The sequence below is a fragment of the Myripristis murdjan genome, chromosome 14 (genome assembly GCF_902150065.1).
Source record: "Myripristis murdjan chromosome 14, fMyrMur1.1, whole genome shotgun sequence".
Lineage (NCBI taxonomy): Eukaryota > Metazoa > Chordata > Actinopteri > Holocentriformes > Holocentridae > Myripristis > Myripristis murdjan.
Window position 1 is genome coordinate 32491252 of NC_043993.1, and position 26149 is coordinate 32517400.

Sequence of the window (26149 nt, forward strand, 5' to 3'; positions counted from 1 at the left end):
CCCTCGCCGTCTGTCGTGTTGTGTCGCAGCACTACAATGCAGTATGTGATCCTTACCTATATGAAGCACCTTGGGGTGAAAGTGAAGGAGCCTCGCAGCCTCGAACCAAAAAGAGCTCGCATTAACTTCCTACCCAAAATCAAGGTGGGATCCCACTTTAACACACACAAACACACACACACAAGCATATGAATTAAGTTGCTTAGTTGGTTGTTACCAAGAGAAACATTTTGTAATGCCTTTCTTGACATGATGATAAGACACTGTAAGACAAAAATGCACTGTGAGGACATTGTGGGTACATGATATTGTCCGATTATATGTAAGACAAGTTTATTCATACTCCTGATGCATTTATAATCTGCTTGCGATGGATCACAATGCACTTCAGGAAAGTGTGACCCCAAATATTCCTAAGAAACTATCGAAGAAATTCAATGTGCGTAATTCTTCTCCAACAAGCAGAAGAGCATCAAGCCTGAAAAGGAGGGAGAGGAGAAGGTGAAGAAGCCCCGCTTTCCCAACATCCTCGGCCAGCCTCGGCGACCCAGCAGGGGTGATTCCATGTCATGTGAGTGGAAGACGAATTCAAACAAATGATGTCGGTAAAACACAGTTTAAATTGCAACGAGGTACGTGTCAAATCTGTTTTAACTATTCGCAAACAAGTAAGGAACTAGATTTCCGGCTAGAGGCTGGAAATCTTCCCGGCCTCTGTTTTCCTTCCCATATGAGGTGAACGTAGCATCGAAATAGGCGAGTGAAGCCAGATCACTTGTGTAGCAAACCAGAACTACATTTAGTGCTTTTTTCATGCCCTGAAAAATCTTAAATAATTTTCTTCTCAAGGTGGTGAAACTTCCATATGTTAATGAAATTGTTCTGCATGGGTTTGCTTGCAGTTGGTAAGCAGCGGTCACCGAGGCAGCTCTCTCAGCCGGCCCTCAGCATCCCCGAGCACCCCGACTCCTCCGCCTCCGGTCGAATCCGGGGAAGCCAGTCCAGCGACGGCTCCGATGCCAGCACCCACTTTTCGCCCTCCACTGCCTCACCCCCACACAGCGCCACATGTGGTCAGGCCTCAGACACCGGTGGACAAGACTCTGACTCCAGTAATTGTTGTTTTTTGTTTATTAGGATCCCCTTTAGCTTTTGTCAAGACAAAAGCTAGTCTTCCTGGGGTCCGACACAAAAAATAAAAACATTACATAAACATTCATTTAACAATTATGCAATCACCAGTCTCCTAAATAATTAAATAAAAATAGGGAAAAAGATACTACAAGTAAATAAAGATAGAATCAATTTGAAATAAACCAAAATCATGTACAGTACATGAACTTTTTTTGCCTCTGGGGATTAGTACAGGCTTATTTGCATTAAGTGTTGTTTTAACTTTTTCTTGAAATTAAATTTTGTAGTAGTATTCTTTATATAATTAGGCAATGAGTTCCATTCCTGTTATAGCTCAATAGATAACAGTAGATTTAAGTAGTTCTGTTCTTGGTTTAGGTGGTTCAATATGACCTGAACTGGCTTGTCTAGTCATGTGGTTATGTATATCTCATGAATATTCAACTTGGTCATAGAAATGCTGTGGTCTCTTGTCAATTAAAACATTTCGGAAAAAAGTGAGAATACAAGAATGTATTCTATTCTCAACAGGAAGCCATGAGAGATTTCTGTGCATTTCTGTAACATATGTGTGCTTAGAGCACCGGAGAGCTGATCTTGCAGCCTTATTTTAAGCCATTTGCAATTTTTGCATGTCTTTCTTTGAAGCAGATGACCAAACGGCAGGGCAGTACTCAAGGCGTGACAAGACTAAAGCTTGTGTCACTTCTTTCAGAGTATTTCGCTGTATGTACTTTGAGCATTTTCTAGTTATAGCAATGCTCCTTCCCATTTTTGTCACTATATTATTTATGTGTTTAGTCCAATTTAGTTTAGGGTCTAATGCGATGCCAAGCAGCTTAGCCTCTCTTACCTGTTCCACTTGCCTTCCGGCAAGTGACAGGCTCGATTGAGGATCACTGTCTAGCATATGTCTTGATCCTAATACCATGCATTTTGTTTTAGCTATGTTCAGCACTAGTTTGTTCTTGGCGACCCAATCAGCTACTGCTTTAAGTTCAATATTTAATGTATCGTTTAGCTCTTTAAGAGTAGATGCAGCACTGTACATAGTGGAATCATCTGCATACATAACCAAACTAGATTTATTTGATATTAATGGTAGATCATTTGTGAATATTGTAAATAAAAGAGGGCCTAGGGAACTTCCTTGAGGAACCCCACACTGCAACTCCCTGCTATCAGAAATGCTTCCATTGAAAAAAACTCTCTGCTTTCTCCTAGACAGGTAACTCTCCATCCAGGAAAGAGCAACTGAACTAAAACCATAACTTTTGAGTTTTCTCAGCAACAAACAATAATCGATAACATCAAAAGCAGCACTGAAGTCTAACAGTACTGCCCCTACAAGCCTTCCACCATCCATGTACTTTAGCCAGTCATCAGTTATTTGTGCTAATGCTGTGCTTGTGGAATGCCCAGCTCTGTATGCATGTTGGTAGCTTGTGATCAAACCATTACTTGACAGATCATCTTGGATTTGAACGTATACAATTTTTTCTAAGATTTTGCTCAGTACTGGAAGGAGGCTTATAGGTCGACTGTTAGGACTATCAAAGGTGGATCTTTTATCCTTAGGCAGTGGAATGACCTTTGCTTCTTTCCAAATCTCCAGGCACACACCATACTCTAGACACTTATTGAATGTGTGACATAATGGCTTAGATACATGTTTAGCTGAAATTCTGAGTAATTTACAGTCAGGATTGTCTGTACCAGGAGGTTTGTCATCAGACAGATTCATCAGCAATCTTTCAATATTTTCTTCCAGTACCTGGTGAAATACAAACATGCACTGCTTTTCCTTAATGATACCATCTTTAATGATGCTGTATGCTTCATTGTCATTTATTTTACACATGACATTCCTTAATTTATCCACCTTACTTATAAAATAATTATTAAAATGATATGCAATATCATATGGCTTTGTAATAAATGTACCGTCTGTCTCTATGAAAGAGGCATGCATGTCTGAATTCCTCCCCATTATGTTATTCAGCGTTCTCCATAGCTTCTTTCCATCATTTTTAGAATCATTTATTTTAAGCCTATAATGGTCCCTTTTATTATTATTATTCAATTTTGTCACAGCATTTCTTAATTTACAATAATGTTGTCTATCAGACATAGAACCTGTTCTATCTGCAGTTTTTTTTAGCTTCATTACACTGGGCCATTAATCCCCTCAATTCATCATCCAGCCAGGGTGCACTATTTGACCGAGCAGTCCATTTTCTCATTGGAGCATGTTTATCAGCTATCTCCATAAATAACTTCATAAATACACTCAGTGCTTTTTCTGGATTTTCTTCACTGCACACATCCGACCATTTCAGACACTTGACCACTTCCTCAAATAATGCCTGGTTAAACCCTTTATAAGACCTTCTATAATTAATCCTGGAACCAGCTGTAGGTACCTTAGTTTTTCGTACAATTGCAACTAGGTTATGATCATTGCAACCCAGTGGAACCGATATAGCTTTTGAACAGTAATCCGGCCTTTTAATATAAATGTGATCAATGCATGTTGTTCTATCACCAAACTTATTCCATACTTGTCTCTGTCCCTTCTGAACAAACTGTACCCATTTATAGCAACCTCTGAATCATCAAAAGATGAGTCTAAGTGTGACTCTGATATAGCTAGTATATGAATATTATTGGATTCAACCAAACTGCATAGTTCATAAACCTTGTTCCTCAGACTGCGCACATTTAAATGAGCCAGCATTAATCCCTTCTTGGGCAAATTAATAGCAGATGGCACAGTAAGATGACACAGCCACAGAAATACAAAAGGATACAGCAGAAATGCCACATATATTGAGATTAGGAAATACTGTTATTACCATTATATACAAGTAAATACATTTAAGGTTACTGTAAACTCACTGCCACAGTGTAGGCATACTGTACCTACAGGAGGAGTTTAGGATTATTGTAGTGATGCTATAGTAAATGAAAGTACTGTAATATTTGATAAAGTAAACTCACTACTGTGTTTCCCAGATGCATTTAAAGTGATCATATGAATAATATAGCAATAGGAGACTGCCATTACTGTGAGATCCTCTGAAGCCCAATATGGTAACTATAACTTTACCAACTTATACTTTAAATCCTTAGAGCAGTGGTTTTCAAAATGAGGCTTGGGAACCCCGAGGGGTCCTGTAGGAACGTCCTGGGCATCTTCAGTCTACAGCTGCACTGTACAAAGTGGCCAAACATTGATTCAAGTGGGGCTCCCTTTAATTAACTGTTAAAAAATGTGGAATAAGCATGTAGTTTGATGGTTGAATCCATATGGTTCCCGTCATCAGCGCCACTCTCTGATAAATTACATGTTTGTTTGTTTGTTTTGTTGTCGTCAGCATTTATACATCATGCACCTTTAATTTCACTATAATTTGGTTCTCTTAGATGTTGTCATACAAAAAATGTATGAGTGATTATTTGTTATGCTGTGTTGTAATCTCATCATTTTGAATCTATGTGCCAGTGAGACAATTTTAATACGTAACATCAGCAAAATAATACTTTTCATATCAGGGATTCAAGGGCAAAAAAAAAAAAGCTTGAGGCTGCAGAACATGACACATCTGAAAGCCCTTAGACGGAAAGTACAATAAAGTACAAAAAGGGCACTATGATTGTCATGGAAGGAATATTGCAGTGATTTTTCATTACATTCTAGATTTGATCCTCCAGTGGTATATTAACTGCTCATCTGTACCTTGACACTGACAACAGACAGACATGGAAGTAAGTCTGACCTGTCTTCTCCTCTGCCTTCTTCCCTCCGCAGGTTTCACTCCATCCTCTGCCCCGCCCCGACCGAGCGAGGGCCCCCAGTCCACCGACCACCAGGACGGCGTCGCCAGCCCAGCCAGCACCCAGTTTGACTTCAGCCCCTCCACCCTGGACCAGTTACAGGAGGAGGATCAGGAGCCATGCAGGTATTTCCGGGCTTTTCTATTCTTTTTCTCTCCATCCCCTTAAAAGTAGAAAATGCAACAAATAATTACTTATTTTTCACTCTTGTTTTTCTTCTTTACCTTAAATTTTCCTAGCTCAGTTTGAAATAGTGCTAGAATCATGATGATGACAGTGATGATCATTACTATTATAACAGATGCAGTAATAATTATAGTAATGATAATACTATGGAAATATTTTGTGAAATTCATCCTCATTGTGCAGATAAGGTAAAGTCGCTGTCACTGTAGCTCTAATTACAACAGACAGGGTTTATTAGCCAAGTTGAAGTGGTATCCTAACTAACCAGGCTCAATTCCCACAAATCACTTCAAACTTCCTCTCAGGGTACAGTTATGCCCAGTTCTGGTAAATGGACCTGTTTTTGCAATGGCATATTTCACATGGAACTGTGGCAGTGAATGCATTTGTTTCTGTTTTATATTTCATTTAATTTTAATTTCAATTTTTGCTCAGTGAGCGAGACAATATTCATCTTTTTTTGTTTGTTTGTTTTTTTGTTTGTTTGTTTGTTTGTTTTTTACATTGTCTTTATTTGAAGCACTGAGTTCATTGTTGACATCTTTTAGAGAGCGTTTCACTGAACAGATATGTTTTATATTTGACTTTTCTGGTAAAAAGCCAAAAAAAAAGAAATGAAAGGCTGTGTATGTGACATACAAGTTCTCAAGTGTAACATAAATATTATTTTTAAAGGGGGGATGTACTTTTCAAAATGTATGGGATTATGGGTGCATATTATTTTCTTTACATGACTCAGAAATCAGTTTTTCAGATGTAAGAAAAAAAACTCAAAGCTCTCTCTCTCTCTCTCTCTCTCTCTCTCTCTCCCTCCCTCTCCCGCTGGCAGTAGGATGGACGGGCAGAACGCAGTGAGTTCGGCTGACGTCCAGAGCGAAGACGACCAGGGAACCGAGGTCGAGTGTGAAGAAGACCCCCTGAACTGGCAGCGTCTGGTCAGCCGAGGCGTCCTGGCAAGTCTGACGCCGCAGGAGATCAAGAGGCAGGAAGTCATCAACGGTGAGTCACCGACACGGGAAATATTTCATATTTCTGGCAAAGATCCAGCACGGCCGAAGTCTTACTGTGAGTATAAGAACCAGCCTTGTGCTTCTAGATAGATAGATAGATAGATAGATAGATAGATAGATAGATAGATAGATAGATAGATAGATAGATAGATAGATAGATAGATAGATAGATAGTTAGATAGATAGAAACTTTATTAATCCCCACAGGGAAATTGCAATGCCATAGCAGTACATAAAACAGCCACACATAACAATAAAACAGTAAAACCACATTAAAAACAGACTAAAAAGTGCAGTAAAATAAATGAATAAGTAAAATAAATAAAATACAATGAAGTAAAAATACTGTAAAACTACTGGAACACAGCAGTGCAAATGTGGATTTCAGTCCATAAAGTTGAAAACAAAATGTGTCTGTGCAAACAAACACATTTGAGAGTATGAACTAATCGGTTATAATCTGTATTTCCTCGGGGCAATGGGGACAAAGGGAGAATGTGGCAAGAATTTGTGAGAATTTGAACAATTTTTTCAGTATGAAAGTAATGAAGTATATATTCAACACTGACCTGTATTGGTAGACCCCCAAATCATGAGAATAAATTGACACATTTTCACATTTTCATTAATTACACCTTATATTCCCTCATATTTGTGTGTGTGTGTGTGTGTGTGTGTGTGTGTGTCCTTAGAGCTGCTCTACACTGAGCGTGCCCACCTGCGCATGCTGAGGGTGTTGGACTGTGTTTTCTACCAGAGGCTGAACAGAGACGGTGTCCTCCCCCCAGAGGACATCAAGCACATCTTCACCAACCTGGAGGAGATCATTCAGCTGCACGGTAAGCTCAGCCGCACGTCCCACGAGCCTCCGGGACGCAAACACCTCACCAACTCACCTGTTTCACGCTATAAATCCTGATCAAAGCTTTTGACCTCCTGCTGCATGTTTTTCTCTCTCCTCTTCTTGATAGATAGATAGATAGATTTACTTTATTGATCCCAAACTGGGAAATTCTTATGTTACAGCAGCATCAATAGAAACTAAAATAAAATAAAGTTAAATAGAATATAATAGATGCAGAAGTATATACTATAAAGACAATAAAGACTAAATATATACAATAAAGACTAACCTAAGAATATGAGATATGAAATGTGAAATATACAGATGGTATTGAAATAGACAGATGGTTGTAATAGATAAAAAGAGAGTTAGCATGAAACTGTGCAACCAAGAAACCAAGTGGCAGAACCCGACGCCCGGTACTGGGATTCAGGAACTATCAGACTTGATTCTTCCCTCTTTTTATTTACTACCCTACCCAATAAAGCACAGCCACAGTTAAATACAGATAATCATAATCTTAGCTAGTAAATATGGCTGTCAGCAGCAATGAGAAGTTCATGATAGTGCCACAAAACTCAAGTTTAGGTTAGTTTTTTTTAAAAAAAATGTCCATTTTCGGACAGATTGCTTTTCCAAACTGAGTAAAGACTTACCTGGGTGATAAGGCCCCATATATTATAGATATATTTAAGATCTGAAGTATCATAAAGTGTCATATAAGCACACTGATACATATCATGAGTAGATGCCAAGTCTTTTAAAACCAGAAGCCCGTGGGCATGGTTTTGTTTGGAAATATTTTATTTCATCCTCTCAACAAAATGTACTTTACTTGTTTTTGTTTTAATTTATTTTTTTAGTTTATTTTAATTACCTTTTTTGGGGGCGGAGGGGTCTTGTAATTTTAACGAAAATTTAATAATTAAAAAATTTTCTAATTTTCTTGTAATTTTTACAATTTGTTTTCTGTTCCTTTTTTGGAGGGGGGGCCGTTTTCTTTTTCTTAATTTTGTGTAGTGTGTAGTGTAGTTTTCCTGCTGTGGTTTAATTTAAATATATAATGTTTTTGAAAGAAATGAAGTTAATTTACTCAGGTTTAGAATATGACATAGTAAAATTTTTTTTAAAAAATGTAAAAACAGTTGCAGGTTGAATACATGATTCATAGTTAATGACATGATTCTGATTTTTGTCTGATAATCATGTCGTAAGAAGTTTAGGTGAGCATGTGTGTTACTTTTAATTCATGATGGTGCATAAAGTGTTGTGTAGTGGATGAAGGAATGAAGCCCTAATTGCTCTTAAGGGAAATTTATGCGCACAAGAAAAGCCTTTTGAAAAATTAAGGACAAAGATGTGAATTAGCAACAACAATGAGATATAAAACATTATAATTTGTAATTCAGAGCTTATTCTCTCTGCACCTCACAGTTTCTATAACGGAGCAAATGACGGCCGTCAGGAAGAGGAGTGAGACGTCGGTGATCGGTCAGATCGGAGAGGATCTCCTGGCGTGGGTAAGACCAGCCTCGTGCAGTTCAGGGGGCTGACCAGATAGGTGGTGTTAAAAAAAATAAAATAAACGTAAAAAAAAAATCAGTCAAACAAGAAAAAGGCTTCAGAGCTTAACATTGACCCCGATGATGGATGCAACTGCTCTTTAAGGATTGTTTTGAGATGTTCCCTCTTGTATTTTTTTCAAATGAAGTAACTGATGTAGATGTGGTGAACTGGGAAACTTTGTGTGTGTGTGTGTGTGTGTGTGCTGATTCCAGTTCAGTGGGGAGGAAGAGGAGAAGATCAAGAGGGCAGCAGGAACCTTCTGTAGTAACCAGCCCTCTGCGCTGGAGCTCATCAAGACCAGGCAGAAGAAAGACCAGAGGTTCACCTCTTTCATGCAGGCAAGCAGACATACAGTACACTTTAATCTCCTCGCAGCATGTGTGTGGTTTGTGTATGGAACTAAAGCTCACCTCAGATGATGTGGTGGTAGAAGGTGAGCCAGCAAGGAGTCCCAAGCCATTGAGGTACGTTGCTTTTTCTAGAAACATGTCTTTCGTCTATGTTCACTGTTCTTGTCATCCTTTTTTTGGTCAACTGAAAACCTCCACCTCAACTTTTCTTCCATCTGAACTTGTTCAACAAACAGAGAGTGGTAATTATGATGTTAATGAGTTATTGGTGTTTTTGGATAATGCAATTTTGGTCTGATTGTTAGAGACGGTCATAAGAAGAATTCCAAAAAGGCACCTCATAAAGCACGGACCAACGCCACGGTTTGTGTTAAGCCCCGCCCCCTTTAGGCAGTGTTGTTGTCATAGGACATGATTCTTTTGGCCAAACGTCTTGGGAAGTTGAACAGTGCTGCCTGAGCATCCTCCCTGCTGGGTTTCATGGCGTCACATGGATGCTTTTAGAAACTATGCCCCTGTTTGAGCTTAGCCCCACACGTTGCTCCATGAAACTGAATGGCCAGAAAAGTTAATCACCTCTTCGCCGGGCCGTGACCAAACTCCCCTCCAAAGTTCATGCAAATCGCTTGAGTGTGTTTTTAAATATGCTGCTGCTAGAGTGATAGACAGGCAGGGGTGATCGCACAACCCGTGGCAGAGGTTTCACCTTCTTGGCAGAGGTAATGTTTTTTATTAGCAACTGTTTTAAAAACTGTAATAGTTATTAGTTGCAATGCTCGCTGATGGAGCGCCACAGTCGCTCACCTGGTAAGAGTGTGTACCACTTGTTAAGGCTGGCTCCTGATCGCAGCGTCCTGGGTTTGAATCCGAACTCTCTCTCTCTCTGCTGTGACTGTCAAATAAAGCAGAAATGCCAAAAATAAAATGATCCATACAATGCTCACTGATGAAAGTGATACTATCTGATGGTTACCCAACACGGGCTGTGATAATATAGGCCTATATTCATGTGATATATCCCCGATACATACCCATATATCTCTGTTTCAGGTGAGGGCACTATAGCGATGATCCTCCTTATTGTCATTCTCACTCTTCAGGAAGCTGAGAGTAACCGTCTGTGCCGCAGGCTGCAGCTCAAGGACATCATTCCAGTGGAAATGCAGAGACTGACCAAATACCCGCTCCTACTGGAGAGTATAGCCAAGTACACAGGTAAAGTTAGTTTGATCTATGTGACTGAAGACAGCAGGTTGATAGGCAGGTGGGTTTTGGTGATGTGTGTGTGTGTGTGTTATTTCCCCACAGAGGACGCTGAAGAGAGAGAAAAGGTGAGGAAGGCCGGAGAATGCTGCAGGAAGATCGTAAACCATGTCAACCAGGCTGTAAAGGAGGCTGAGAACAGACAGGTACAGGCATCGGACTCAAGTGTGTGACCATCAGGGTTACACCAACACACAGGTTTTCTGGTATATTGGTTTGACCCCAAAATCAGATTTCTGGGACATCCTGCCTAAAGCGCATACCTTGTGCCTGCAGCTCCGTGTCACCTCCCTCTCTCTCGTTGTTCCTTGCTGTCATCCTCAAAACGTTGTTCAACCGTTATGTTGGAAAAGCAGCTAATAACCAGCCGTGTTGCTTTCTCCACAGAGGCTCGTGGAATACCAGAGAAGGTTGGACCTCTCCTCGCTAAAACAGAGTGAAAACCCCATGATCTGGGAGTTCAAGGTGAGAATTTTTAACCTCTGACCTCCTGAAAGAGCTAAACGTAAACATTTTCCACAGTGCATCGAATAAAAAGAGAGATAGTTTGCACTTCAGTGATTTCAAACATATTGTGATACATTCCGTTTATCATATACAGGGTGACACAAAAAAACGGGAACTTTTTAACAATCCAATAAAACCAAGAGTGATGGAAGAAAAATATTTTATTCATAGTAACTGAAACCTTAAAACATGCCATTTAAGAAACAATGATGGAATATTCATTTTTTAAAAATTGTGCTGCCACTTGCTCATGTCTGCCAATACGCACTTGAAAGATTCCCGTTTTTTTGGGTCACCCTGTATTATTGGCCAGTCTCCAATCATAATAATGATAATGAGGTGTTCAGGTTATTGATACGTCTGAACTGTATGTTGTATTGGCGTGATCAAAGATAATTCTTTGTCCTACAGAATCTGGACTTGACCAAGAGGAAGATGGTGCATGAGGGACCTCTCTCTTGGAAGGTCAATAAAGACAAGACAATTGGTATATGCACACACACACACACACACACACACACACAACACACCACATTTCTAGTTTTACTTGATAAGTTGTCATTCTCCAACTCTGCGCCATGTCCTGTATGTAAATCTATCAACAAAGACAGTGTGTCCTTATCTTTCTTGTTAAATTATTCCATTGTTGTAATTACTTGCTGTATTATAATCATTATTCTGAATTTGTTCTATTCTTATCAATGTTCCATTCTCCAGTGCTTCAATGGACAATTAACCCGCTAGAAATAATTAATCTAATCTTAATTCATACATCTATAGTCAGTAAAGGGTTATGCAAAACATCATTACCTTAAAACCTCCCTTAGCAGTAGTGTCTTCTTTTGATGCAATTAGTGTCTTTTAATGGCGCACTGGTATCACATTTCTTCTTCTTATCATTTTTTTTTTCTTTAAGAGCTGTACACAATCCTCCTGGAGGACATTCTGGTTTTGCTGCAAAAACAGGACGAGCGTCTGGTGTTGAAATGCCACAGCAAGAACCTGGCTGGCACCGCCGAAACCAAGCACATCTTCAGCCCCATCATCAAGCTCAACACCGTCTTGGTCCGCTCAGTAGCCACAGGTACAAACCACTCAGAAATATTTTCAGGCTTTTGTATTTTTTTTTTTTTTTGTTCTTTATTTTGCACTCATGATTCACTGAGTTTGGTTGCTATTTTGATTGTGAGATTGTGAGGAGATTGTGTTCTGTTGAAAAATCTTGTGTGAACGCTGATTTTAATAAAAGTGCATTTTACAATACACAATAATAGCATTTGCCTGTTGTCCTCCTCAGACAACAAGTCCTTCTTCGTGCTGTCCATGTCAGACAACGGGGCTCAGATCTACGAGCTCATGGCTCAGACGGTGTCGGATCAGAAAACGTAAGTCTGGCACCGCCGACAGTGCGACGCGGCAAACGTTTGCTTCCTTTTTCCTCATCCTGCTGTGTGATCTCCTCTCCTCTCAGAACTGTACAATAATCAGCTTTCAAAGAAGGCCAGATCCATCATGTCCGACAGCACTCACCCCCTGCACTCAGAATTTAGGTTCCTGCCCTCTGGTTCCCGCCTCAGACAACCTTTAGCCAAAACTAACAGATACAAATTCTCCTTCATACCCTCCGCCATATCACTGCTCAACTCTGTACAGTACAGGTAGCATCACCTTTAGTTCCCATTTTATTCAAGTATGCACTTTTTTATTTATTTTATTTACTTACTACTGATTTTTTTTTTTTTTTTTTTTTTTTTTAACTACTGATTTATTTACTACTGTCTGCCTTGTGTGTCTCCTTGTGGTTGTTGTTGTGCTGTGTGTCTGACTCTGTTGTTGTCATCGTGGTTGTTGTCGATGTTGTTGTACTGTTTTTTTACTGCTACTGTGGCAGAATCAATTGCCCCCGGGGACAAATAAAGGTCTTGAAACTTGAAACTTGTTCACCCAGGTGGCAGTGTCTCATCACACAGTGTGCTGACGCCATGAAGAAGGCCAAGCCACACAACGACGTCATACCTCTAGTTCAGACAGAGTGAGTCCACTGACACACGCGCTCTGGTTTCTGCTCTTTTCTCGTTTTGTCCGAGTGTCTAATATAGGTGAACGTGTGTGTGTTTCAGTGCTGAGCGGGACGCCATTGAGATCATCAACCCTGGGATGACCAAGCTGAGCAAAGATTCTCACTGCACATCATCAGGAAGTGTCTCATCTCCAGGTAGCTGCAAGGACTGTGTCACTTTGGCAATTTTTTATCCCCATCTTGAGGTGTTATTTATCACCTCTAACCCCCAGTAACATAAATTCTTTCAGATTGCTATCTAACTAGATTTTCTCTCAATCCACATATGAAGCTGTAGACCTACACTGCAAAAAGTCAAAATCTTACCAAGAGTATTTGTCTTATTTCAAGTAAAAATGTCTTATTTCTAGTCAAATTCTGCCAATGGAACAAGCAAATTTTTACTTGTTCACTTGTGTCACAAGTAAAAATTTGCTTGTTCCATTGGCAGAATTTGTTTCTTGTTTCTAGCAAATTTTAACTTGTTTCAAGTAAATTTTCACTTGAAACAAGTGAAAATTGTCTAAAGACAAGTTATTTCTGAGCTGATCATGTCTTATGTTAAGTGTAATGAGATATTTTGACTAGAAATAAGACATTTTTACTTGAAATAAGACAAATAATCTTGGTAAGATTTGACTTTTTGCAGTGTAACAACAATGAAAACATACAGTGGTGATTCACATTTGGAAAAAGAGAGGGCAGTGGGACAAGAGACAGAAATAGAGATCCATTTTCTAAAGTCCAGACCACTTCACTAACCATAAAACTGTTATTTAAAGGTGACACATCAGTGTGTAATAGTCAAGACAATTGCGATATCTTTGTATAATTACTATCAACAAATGGTCAGGACAATTGTGGTATTGTTTAGTGCCGGTGTTTTTCAAAGCTGAGTCTACAATTCCCATAAATCCCATTGCTTCCTGTATTTTCTTCCTCAAGAGGATAAAGTGATTTTTCCATTGGCCTTTCGCTCCTTCCACAATCTGTGAGAAAGTTTAGCTCTGTTTGTACTGGAAGAACAGGGCAGCCGTCCATGTTTTGTGCTGCGAACCGACGTCACCGTATCCACCCAGCAGCAGATACTGTCACTGTTATCTCAGCAAAGCTCCTGTTACAGCAGTTGTACTTACAGCTCCGATTTAACGAGATAATGATTTAATTGATCAAAATGGTACGCATAACCAGTGGCGGATACAGAACATGGCTAATGGGTGGGCCTAAAAAATTCTGGATGGGCCTGTTATTTCATTTTGTTTATTTTTTTAGATATACGTGTATAAAATGATATGATGAAAGAAAAAAAAACCTCTCGGTAAACGAGCCGAGAGGTTGTAAACGAGCATAAAATAAACGTTGTAAAAAGGACATTAAAACATTTATTTATTTAGTTAGTTATTTTTTGGTCTTGAATCTGATAGAGTGGGCAAGCTGTCAATCTGGGTGGGCCTACGCCCATCCAGGCCCACCCGTAGATCCGCCTCAGCGCATAACACAAGTATAATTTTGGTGCTGTTTGCTTCACAAACATGGAGCAGAGATCATAAAGTTTCTCTCACAAATCTTTGTCCCAACTTAACTGAGAAAAGAGATTAGTAAACAGCTCAAGGGCAAGTTCCATGACAGTAGTTTAGGATGTGTCTGTGTAAGTTCTGTGAAGGAAATTCTCAGACTGATGTAACATAGTCTGCTGCAAAAAAAAAAAAAAAAAAAAAAAAAAAAGATTAAATTCAGTTATCACCCCTCGAAAGAATCTTTGTAAGCAGCCATTTTGACATGAAATAGCAGGTAAACACTGGTGTCACTGATGACATTAAGATTCTTTGTATTTAGGTCTAACCGTGCCAGGCTCCTGCTATTGTTCAAACTTGTTCAATGGAAAGGCCCTGGTACTCTTAAAGCGGGGGTCACCAGCCCAGTCCTCAAGGGCCCCCTGTCCTGCAGGTTTTGGTTTCAGCTCTGCTCTTTCACACCTGCTCCATTTAAGGGCTTCATGCTGATTGGTTGAAGCAGATCTACCTGAACAGGGCATGCAGGAAGATGCGTGGACCTTAATTGGGTCAGGTGTGCAAGAGCAGAGCTGAAACCCTAACCTGCAGGACAGGGCGTCCTTGAGGACTGGGTTGGTGACCCCTGTCTTAAAGGATCATACCAGGGAGCATTGTTGTATTTTCGTGACTTGCCCATTTTTGCCCATTCATCCAGAGGAGCATTTGTCCGTTTCAGAGTCCGGCGGCGGCGTGCTTTACACCACTCCATCGTCCAGCGTCGGACACTTTTACGCACTATGAGCCTCGGCGCTAACTTTACGTGTTGCCGCCCCCTGGTGGCCGAGTCGCTGTGCTTCCTAAACGCTTCCACTATGCAATAATCCCACTTCCAGCTGATGGTGGAATATCTAGGAGGGAAGAAACTTGAGCAGCTGACTTGTTGCAGCGGTGGCTTCCTATTGCATTCTTTCACTAATGTTTGTAAAGGCAGACTGCACGGCTAGCTGCTAGATTTTATACACCTGCGGCAACGGGACTGAATGACACACCTGAATTCAATGATTAAGAGATGTGGCCCGATACTTTTGTCCGTATAGTGTATGTTGTGAAATCTGAAGTTGCCTGCTTGATTTGCAAAGTGATTTGTTGCAGTGTAAAATGTGGGGAAATTGTAGTAACTGGGCCAAACATTTACTACACAGTGACCCCTTTAAACGTGATCACACATGGTTTGTAATATTGCATTGGCTGTAACATCAGTGCATCTACATGCATCCCAGATAAAGACCCAGCCTGTTCTCCGGGCCTCCCAGCTCCACCGAGTCTCAACCCTTTCGAAGGCATCAAGTCCGAAGACGAGGAGGAGGAGTCGGCCCTGGCAGACAGACGGGAGCCAGAGGAGGAAGAGGTGGATGAAGAGGAACTCGAGGCCTTCCTGGATGGACAGCTGGCGGACAGGCTGCCCTTCCTGCAGGAAAGGTCACGTCAGGGCATTGCCATCGAAAACCAAGAGAACCCCTTTGACCTCCCTTCCTTCAGAGCCGAAGAAGCTCTAAGGACATGTAGGTTCCTGTTATGTTCAGCTTAGGCACATTGTTCTTGCATGACTGGAGAACTTACAACTTAAAACTGGCTCACTTACCTCTTAGTCCAGTCATTTTATGAAAAAACCTAGGACAAATTGCAAGAGAAGCAAACTCAACTGATTTTGTATCCTCAGTTTGTCCTGAGTGAGGGGAAAAAAGTCCCAAGGAATCCCATTGGTGGAAAGTTTTGAAAATCACCTATTTATGACCACATATTACCAAAAAACACTGTTTTTAACACACAGGGGAAAGGGGTTCAAAATTTTACTTTCAGATATCACTATAAAAATTCACAAGATGATTGCACACACAAAAACAAGAAAAAAAGTCAATTACAAGTTCTTTGAATTATTATGTTTACACATGCATATCACACATTATCTGATTTGATATGCACTAATTGGAATATAAGGAATAAATGCCAGAAGAGACATTTGAACAGTGAATTAAAAGGTTACTATATATATAGTAACCTTGAATTAAAAGGTTACCACGTAACAGTGAATTAAAAGGTTACTGTATATATAGTAACCTTTTAATTCACTGTTTAAATGTCTCTTCTGGCATTTATTCCTAATATTCCAATTAGTGCATATCAAATCAGATAATGTGTGATATGCATGTCTAAACAGAATAATTCAAAGAACTTGTAATTGACTTTTTTTCTTGTCTTTGTGTGTGTAATCGACTTGTGAATTTTTATAGTGATATCTGAAAGTAAAATTTTGAACCCCTTTCCCCTGTGTGTTAAAAACAGTGTTTTTTGGTAATATGTGGTCATAAATAGGTGATTTTCAAAACTTTCCACCAATGGGATTTCCTGGGACTTTTTTCCCTCATTCAGGACAAACTGAGGATACAAAATCAGTTGAGTTTGCTTCTCTTGCAATTTGTCCTAGGTTGACCCCAATTTTGGCCTAAAATTACTGGACTATCTGTGGGAAAATCACTTCTGTGGAGTTAGATCAAATGTCACATTAGCAACCAACTGAGATAGAATGAGTCAAACGCCAAAAGATCAGTTTTAAATTGGTAAAACTGAATACTGAATATTATATTAATGAATATTACAATGAATATTATATATTATACTGAATATTAGTACAGATTTTTCCGTTTCCCCTGTTTGCTAGTGGCGATGCTGAAGCAGCTCCTTCTTAACCACATGATAAGCAGAGAGGAGGAGGAGAAAGAGGAGACAGAGGAGAGAAAACAGAGGAAGAGCGGGGCCCCTGGGTGTCTGCTGAGGGCCTCCTCATGTGGGAGCTCCGAGGGGCCGTCCGCTGTGTTCGAGGAGAGCCGAGCACCTGAGAGGAGTTTAGAGAAAAACGACCCTGTGCTCCCACCTGGACACATAGGGTTGTTTGAGCCGACCGAAAGCGATGGTGAGAAGATGTAAAAGAAGAAAAAAAAAAAGCGTCTGAATGAAACCATAAAAAATCTAGAATTGTTTTCTCTGCGTCGTTTATATCTATTTCTCTCTCTGTCCACCCGCTCTGCCTCTCCATCCAGGCAACTTTGTGGTTTTGGATTTCGGCGGTGGCTCTGAAGAGAGCAGCACTGATGATGACGGGGGAGGAGGAGGTGATGTGGGAATCGACATGAAGAAACTGCTGTCCTCCTCCTCGCAGACAGGGGACGGCGGCCCCAACCTCAACCGGCAGCTCATGACTCACCTGCGCCTCCTACAGGCCAGTCTGCAGCATCTGAAGGTACGGCAGGCTTCACTTAGTGGCAGTTTTGATTCCCAAGTCACTGGCTTTGTTTAGGTGAACACAGTATCGTGGTTACTTGCTCATATCCCGGTCCAACACTGCAAAAACGCAAAATCTGACCAAGATTATTTGTCTTATTTCAAGTCAAAAATGTCTTATTTCTAGTCAAAATATCTCATTACACTTAAAACAAGACATGATCACCTCAGAAGAAACTTGTTTTTAGACAATTTTCAGTTGTTTCAAGTGAAAATTCACTTGAAATAAGTGAAAATTTGCTTGTTTCATTGGCAAAATTTGCCAGTGGAAAAAGTGAAAATTCACTTGAAATAAGTAAAAATTAGCTTGAAACAAGAAACAAATTTTGCCAATGAAACAAGCAAATTTTCACTTGTTTCAAGCAAATTTTCACTTGAAACAAGTGACAATTGTCCAAAAACAAGTTACTTCTGAGGTGATCATGTCTTATTTTAAGTGTAATGAGATATTTTGACTAGGAATAAGACATTTTTGACTTGAAATAAGACAAATAATCTTGGTAAGATTTTGAGTTTTTGCAGTGAAAATTTTAGTTTGAGGACATTTCGCTTTTATTATACTGGCAGACAAGTACGTTTTTAAACCCCCTAGATTGCATTTTCATTGGCGTGTCTCCAAAGGGTCTGAAGGATCCAGTGGTGACCTCAAGGAACACCAACCTCATGGAGCGCCCCCTCATCCAGACCCTCACCTTAACCACACCAAACTATGGCGTAACCATAACCATCTTTAATCCACACTTAAACCTAACCATCTCTACTCTGATGCATAAACCTAACCATATTTTAGCACATCCATGAGGAAAATGAGGTGGGCGTTATGTGAGGTAGGCATTCCCTGAAGTCTTTGTGTCTGCCGCCATACTTGAAACCCTCTGAAGCAGTGTGCGCACATTTCATCGTCTGAAATCTGTTACCTGATGATATTTACCTGCACTTCAGCAAAAGTTCGGCTTCAATGATGGACAGGTTTGTGATCTTTTCATACTCTTGGCTTTGAGCAGCTGAGTTCATGTCATCTGTCAACACATCTCAGTTAAATACATCAGAATACTCCAGGTCCAGGTTTCTCAAAGCTGAGATTAAAGCCTTCGCACAGCTTGTGAAATTCTAGCAATTTGCCCCAGATAAAATAACTTGAGGCTTATTTTACAAAGTGGCACCATATTCTGGTCAATTCGGCATGTGTACAATCAGCCAAGCAGCTTGCATCATATAAAATTTACAGCTCCCCCATTTTCACAGCCAGAATGTGCCTCAGCAGTGGCCGAGTTGTATCTTTTAATTTGTTGTTATTATATTAATGAACAATAGGGGTCACCATTGAGGCACAAATTACACATGGACAATTTCAGTGTGTTACTGGAAGACTGGTTAAAAATACATTACGTACAGCTGCACTGAAGCAAGGAACCTTTCGACTCAACTGACAAATAATACAATTTCAATGCATGAGCTATGATGATTGAGCCAAAAAAAAAAAAAAAAACATGGGATAGCCACAAAATTTGATGGTTGAGTCTACATGGTTCACACTGATGAATCAAGCATTTATTCCACGGTTTCTTGAGTCTAGACAGTCCTCACTTGAATCAACCCTCAGTTTTGCATAGTGCACCTTTTAATTCACTCTCCGCTTTGCTGTTTTCCAGGTCAGCTTTCCCGTCAAGAATATGACATAAATCAACTGTGTTGCATGACTAACGAAAATTTGTGGACAGAGAGCATTGTATAGGCCACATTTAGCTTCAGTCATCCATTTTAGCTGTTAATATAGATAGATAGATAGATAGATAGATACTTTATTCATCCCGCAGGAAATTTGCAGTTTTTCAGCAGTATCCACAGATTACAGATTAAATAAATCAATAAAAAAAGATTTTAAAAAAATAAAGAATAAGATCTAAGTACAACAGAATAGGATCTAAGTACAACCCAGTGTGCAAAAAGCAATGTGCAACAAAAAAAAAAAAAAAAAAAACAGAAAAAACTGTGTGCATGGGTGTAAAAAATGTGCATAGAGGTAGGTCAATGTGCAAATTTAGAAGAAATATACAGTATACACATGATAAATAGCAGTAAGCAATATAAACACTATAAACAAGGATTATTAAAAAAAATAGAAATATGAACAATTTAAACAGAAGTATTAACAATTAACAATTTAAGTATTAACAATTTAAACAGCAGTACATGACTAACCAAAATTTGTGGACAGAGAGCATTGTATAGGCCACATTTAGCTTCAGTCATCCATTTTTGATGATGTTTTTCTGTGTCTAATCTCTGGCTCAGTGGATGGATTTCTGATCATGGTCTACTTTCAGGAGGTGGAGATGAAGTACAACCAGCTGCGCCAAACACTGAGTGACACGGCTACTGACTCGGATGAGAGCAATGGTACGTTACCCTGTCGCTTCCCGACTGCAACCATTGTGCTCAGCTGATTATGAATCCTCTCTCTCTCTCTCTCTCTCTCTCTCTCTCTTTCTTTCTTTGTCTCTCCAGATAGGATTCAGTAATGACTGAACTGAAAATTGAAAGGAAGTCCCATGATACCCCTTTCACCTGGATGCCTCCTCAACCACTTACTTTGCTGCTGCTGCGTAACAGGAGGCTCAACGTGGCCATGGAAAGTGGCAGACTCCAGGCGCACATGAGAAGGAGTGGAGCAACAGCAGCAGGACAGGACAGTTCCACTATAAACCCAGTATTTTCAAATGCAAGACGCATTTGCAAGCATTTGCACGCGATGAAGGTCTGTTACTAAAAAGAGAACTCCACTGAAGTACCGCGGGCGATTCACGATATAAGTGAGCAGTCACCGTTGTTTGTTTTAATAATAATCAACTGTATGAAATATCTCAAACACTGGACTACGGAAAATGGCTACACAAGTCATACACACCCTCCGCCCACCGCTGTCTGTGGCGCCACACAGATATAGAGGTGAGAATGAATTGCAAATGACAAGAACGATGAAGAGGGTGACTGTGGCAGGAGCCCGAATGCTCTTCTGAGAATCCGAGAAGATTTTCTTTGCTCGGGACCCAGAGCACTGCTGTGACATATTAAGCTTATGTGGATGTAAAGCAAGAAATATGTAACCACTGCGTATTCAACCCAGGACCCGGCTGCTTAACCGCACATCACTTAACGCAGCGATCACCGCACAAACCAAGGATGAAGGATCTCCTCCGATTCCATCACCATCCCCAAATCTCCCTGACCTCTTAAAAGTCTTTTCATGTTTGTTTTAAACTGCCATGAATTTCTTGTCAAACTCACCCCATAACACTTCCACTTAAAAACACTTTAATCATGAGCGGAAACAAAAACAATGCTTCAGATGTTTTAAAAAAAAAAATTATACGCTCAAAAGGCTAATAGGCTATACATGACTAGATGCTTGTAACTGTTGTTCCGTGATCAGATGGGTATGATCAGAGAATGAGTAACAAGGCCACAATGCAATACATGCTGGTAAAGTGTTTGTTCTGGTTGTGCATGAATGGGTCTTTAAATCAACTCTCCTTTTACACACTACACCCCCGCGGACCTGCAGGATCCTCGCACTCTTTCTTTCAGTTCTGCTTCCATTTGTTAAAGAATATTACACTTCAAAATGTAAGATGAAACAACCTGTGCACGACATAAGCACTTGAAATGACTCCACTTGACGCGATGGTAACAGATGATCCTGATGACGGACATAGCATGCAGGCATCATCGCACATCTGAAATTCACTTATCTTGGCCAGGAGAGTCCACCGTATTTCCAAGTGCTGAAACAGCCACATGTAGCGTGCCACATCAGCCCATAAAAGAGAAGGAACTCAGCAGAGCCCAAACCTCTGCCAGTGAATAGTTCTCCTTTCAAAGCCTGCGGCCTTTGCTGCTCTGCTATTTTTGTTTCAAATCATTCGATTTTCCAAGAAAATAGAACATGAATGCAATGTTGTTTAGCAGCTAGAAAGTCCCAGATGTCAGACTTTCCCACCATTTCAACACAGCGAAATAGTTGTAGCTAAAAAAAAAAATGCTAATTGTCTGATGGCAGGAATCCCAGATCTGGATTAACATCAAATTCTAATCAAGCGATCTCTGGGCCAAGAACTGTTCTCTCCGCCAGGTTTCATCCAAATCTGAAACTTTTGGCGATATCTTGCTGGCAGAGGAGAAACATAACCTCCTTCCAGCGGGTTTGGCAGAGGTCACAGTGTCCCTGAGGGGGCCCGAGCACTCAGTCCCGTGTGTAAAATCGCTGGTCACATGAATTAAATGCACGGAGGAGTGTTATGTGTGTGTGTGTGTTTGTAAGAATCTCCACGTCCCAGTCAGAGTTGTTGTTGTACAGAAAGGAAACAGCAGCGTAAAATCTTGAAAAGTTTGCTTGATTTTCTACGTGGCACAAGAGGAGAGTCAGAAAATGCTTAAAGCAAAACTGAACCGAGGAGTGTTGGGTTGTAAAGTTACCTGGCTGTGATGTGAGGCCACGTGGAGGTGAAATATCCTCATGTGCTAACCCACAACACTGGATCTCTATCTCTCCATTCACTTCCATAGCAAAACAACTCCCAAAGTAACACTTTTATCACATAAACAAACGCAAACAAAACAGAGCACAATATAAATATGATACATATAAGACAACAAGTCCTGGTTCTCATTTTTTGAAGAAATGAAATGATCCCTTTCTTGTTATTTTCCTGTTTGCAATGAAAAGTAGATCCGGCACGTATTGTCTGCAGGTGACTTCTGCATAGTAACCTTGCACCTGGAAGAAATTACCTTATAGTACTTTCACAAATAATTGTAATTACACACATACACACAAAAAACAACAACAAAAAAAAACAAAACAAAAGGGTACCGGGACTTGTTGTTTGTTATATTGGAATAATCTGCTTTGTTAATATTTGTCCATTTGCCAAAAATGTAACTTTTTGCCATCCTATGAAAGCGAATGGAGAGAAATACAGTATTGTGCATTTGCAGCCCAGAAGACCGTGGATCAGCTAATGAGGATATTTCACCACCGTGTGGGTTCTTAAAATGTCCAATAACTTTACAACTCAACAAATTCAAATTTGCTTTAAAAAATAAAGTAAAAACTAGTCCTTGGCTCTAGGAATATAGTTAAATCTAGCTGATCAAAATCTCATCCTACTGAAGCATACCATCTGCCCAGAAGGCACAATGGGCAACAAATGCAATTCTGTGTTCCACCATATATGAATTAACTACACTTAGCAGAGAATTTTACAATGTGTGAGTATGTAAATGTTAATTGGAGTATAATTTAATTTTACTGTGTATTTCAAACATCTCTCTGCCTCAACTGAGCTCTGCTTCCCAGCGATAAACAAGGCTGTGCTGGCTGCATTTCAGCATTATCGGTGTAGTAGTATGATGTTTTGTTGTTGTTGTTGTTGTTGTTGTTTTCACTTTTTGCTGTATTTCTTCAGACACTGAACTAGTGGGATCTCTCTCCACCCCAAACATAGCAGGAGAATGTCTCATCATTCCTGTTGAGAGCTTTGCCTCACGAAATTATTTCACCTTCAGCATTACATGTGAAAGGGACTTTGAACTTACAGTGACCTGTGATAAGGTCTCCTCTCACCTTTTCTTTTCCAACTCTTGGCTGTCTGCCTTCCTTTAGGTACAGCCTCCAAAGACAATCACCCCTGTCCCTGAGCACAGAGCAGGCCAATTTAACATCTTTCACAGTGAAGACACTTAGAATTTCAAACACATAGCGAAATTTAATAGACGACTTATGAGGTTTTTAACGTCACAATCTAGAAAGTGTCACAACAGCCATATGATCCTGCACCAGGAGCCTTCCCAGGTGTTTGACTCCTCATCATCACTCATTGTTGCAGATTGATGGTTTTCATTATCAAAGTTATTGTGAAAAACCCACCTGCCCATTCAGCTCAGATTGTTACACAACTGTACTGTGAAGATGGACAGAACAAGCTCTTCCTCTAAGGCCAGATTATTTTTATTTCAAAGCAGATTCTCAAACAAAGTAGCAATGGTGAATACATGCAGGGGTTAAATTAGGCTGGGGACTAGTGCTGAGGGTGCTACAGCGCCCCCTATTTGCGTGGGAATTGATTTTGCACTTGCTGGAGAGACTGTGTATTTCTAAAACAATACTTTCCGAGCTGTTCATGAATGCAACACATCCTGAGATGTCAGGGTCAAGATGTTCCTCTCAGTTAAAAACAAGTGTGCTTCCTGATCACAGCTCCACAGGGAAGCTGCCAGGCAACCACCACCTGCGAGTCTGTGCCCTGCTCTAAACGCCGGGATATGAGAAACACCTGGCAGATGCAAACCTTGAAGTAGCTAGAAGAAAGGAAACAGAAAAGAGAGAGAACGGAGGGGGAAAAAGGCACCTCCCAGCAAATCATCGCACTGTTTTACCAAAATCTAAAAATGACTGGTTACATGAAGCAGTGACTTCCATGCTTCCAAAACAGTGATATCAGCTCCTAAAACTCCTTTTCAAACCCCCACCAGCACACTGGATGAATTGGCACATAATGACAGAAGAGAATTCACCATGGTTTATTCTAGCACTCATCACAAGGTAGCCTCACTGTAACATGCCTTTATTTTCCCTGGAAAATAAAGGCATGTTCTCTAAAACCATGGTTTCATGATGTTTTTCGCGTCACATTGCTGAATCCACGTTGCTGGTGACTCGTTGGCAGAAAATCTGGCATGTTTGGAGAGCTGTTACGCACATGGCTTACGTGCGTAATAGCTCTCTAAACATGCCACGCATCCAGAGCACCTGCAGGAATGATAGAGTTGACGCTGCGCTGAGATTAGACGTGGTCATCCCGTCTCTTATCGCAATGATTTTTTGTTTGTTTGTTTGTTTGTTTGTTTGTTTGTTTGTTTTTACCAAAAGAGCACACCTCGCTTTGCGCTTACTCTTCAAAATAAACCTCCCATTTCGGTGCGCCACCCCACCCGCCCTTGCGCCAGTCCCGGTGCGCACCCTCCCACCAGATCAGGTAAAGTGTGTTCCCAGATCACCAAAAAATAAGTAAATACCCACTGGTCATGGCGCTGCACGTGATGATCTTTGTGTCCACAAAAATAGTGTTTTTCTGACCACATCCACATCCAGAAAGATAGAAAACAGGGTGAATGTAGTAAAACACTATCAGTCACACTAACAGTAGCCTAAGGAGGCCTGAAATCTACGTTAATTTATTTATCATAGGCTGTCACAGATGCACCATTTTTAAATGATGATAAGAATGCACACACACACACACACACACACACACACACACAAAATAGATTCCAATATAAAGAAAAACAGTGTTCAATGCTTTTGTTTGGCCTTTTGCCTGTTTTCCACATTATACAATCATGTATGTTTTAACAGAAACTATTTAAAGGAGTAAAAAGAAAATAAAAATAAAAAAGAGGGTAAGGTATCCATGAAACATTAATTTGTGTTTAGAGATATTACTGTCAAAATGTTACATTTTTATGATAGTACTGTTAGCTCTGTTTCACTGGCTTTGTTGAGAACACAACAAAGGTAAGAGATTTAGATAGAAGATGTAAAGTTGGCTGATCTGTTGTTTGAAATGAAGGGAAAGTGTCATTTCGTTTTAGTTGATTTTTTTTTGGATCGGGGCTTGGAGTGCCCAACCCCAAACAAGAAGATGGAAAATAGTATCTGAATGTTATTAAAGAAGCTTTACAAGTTTACAAGAAGTTTGTTTGTTTGTTTGTTTGTTTTATGGATAATGCGCATTAGTCCACTTGGCAGGTTGGTGGTGTGATATAAAAAAAAAAAAAAAAAAACTTTTTACCATTTTGCACTAAAGTTCATCCATCACACAGGGAGAAATCCTTCATACAAGAGGCGCAGACGTCAGTTCCTCCACCACAGACTTCAATGTGCGCCCACACAGAAAACTACATATCCCATAGTGCAATGCATAGGCATGTAGCCTACTGTGTGCATAGTTGCAAAAGCCACATCAAACAGCGAAAAAAAAAACATCAAACAGCGGTGATGCAGGCACCTTCTTCCTTTCTCAATCTTAACCCTTTATAGGGCACTCATTGAAATACTTTGAAATTCAAAAAAACAACCCTAGACTGTTATTAGAGAACATGACAGGACTTTATTACTTCTATAAAATTTTTCTAAAATTTTCATTTTGTAATAGAAAATCAAAGCCATTGAGATTGGTCAAATGCCACAATCATGTGACCTGGGATGTAGAGCGATCTTTGCTGATTGGCTGGATGAAGACCAAATGATTATTGAACTAACTGAGACAGGGGATGGGCCTGATATGTAAAATTTTATGAAATTACCAAAAATAATCACTTGCCCTATAAAGGGTTAAGGAGTTATCACAAAAATTAGTTAACATTTTAATCAAACCACAACTTAAACGACAACATTAGGGTTCAAGTTAAAATCTGGAAATTGATGGTTATGTAAAATGACTGATGTAAACACTAAAGACTGGAAAGAGAAAAGTCTGGAGGTTTGAGTGTGAATATTG

At 40.0% G+C, this 26149-nt stretch overlaps 1 protein-coding gene across 2 annotated transcripts in view; it reads left to right on the forward strand.

Annotated features, from left to right (window-relative positions):
* Window positions 1-25335, forward strand: part of arhgef12b (Rho guanine nucleotide exchange factor (GEF) 12b) — a 58727-nt gene extending 33392 nt beyond the window's left edge. Inside the window, exons 18-38 of one of the 2 annotated variants that reach the window (XM_030069094.1) lie at window positions 30-144; window positions 466-571; window positions 903-1112; window positions 4946-5096; window positions 5987-6156; window positions 6860-7006; window positions 8446-8531; window positions 8790-8915; window positions 10028-10142; window positions 10236-10336; window positions 10578-10655; window positions 11109-11184; window positions 11614-11781; window positions 11995-12082; window positions 12646-12729; window positions 12818-12912; window positions 15530-15811; window positions 16969-17220; window positions 17348-17547; window positions 19916-19988; window positions 20097-25335. In XM_030069094.1, coding sequence (XP_029924954.1) covers window positions 30-144; window positions 466-571; window positions 903-1112; window positions 4946-5096; window positions 5987-6156; window positions 6860-7006; window positions 8446-8531; window positions 8790-8915; window positions 10028-10142; window positions 10236-10336; window positions 10578-10655; window positions 11109-11184; window positions 11614-11781; window positions 11995-12082; window positions 12646-12729; window positions 12818-12912; window positions 15530-15811; window positions 16969-17220; window positions 17348-17547; window positions 19916-19988; window positions 20097-20110 — 2737 coding nt within the window. In that variant the 3' untranslated portion in view covers window positions 20111-25335. The remainder of the gene's footprint in view (window positions 1-29; window positions 145-465; window positions 572-902; window positions 1113-4945; window positions 5097-5986; window positions 6157-6859; window positions 7007-8445; window positions 8532-8789; window positions 8916-10027; window positions 10143-10235; window positions 10337-10577; window positions 10656-11108; window positions 11185-11613; window positions 11782-11994; window positions 12083-12645; window positions 12730-12817; window positions 12913-15529; window positions 15812-16968; window positions 17221-17347; window positions 17548-19915; window positions 19989-20096) is intronic. The other variant, XM_030069095.1, reaches the window with a different exon arrangement.
* The last annotated feature ends 814 nt before the right edge of the window (window positions 25336-26149 follow it).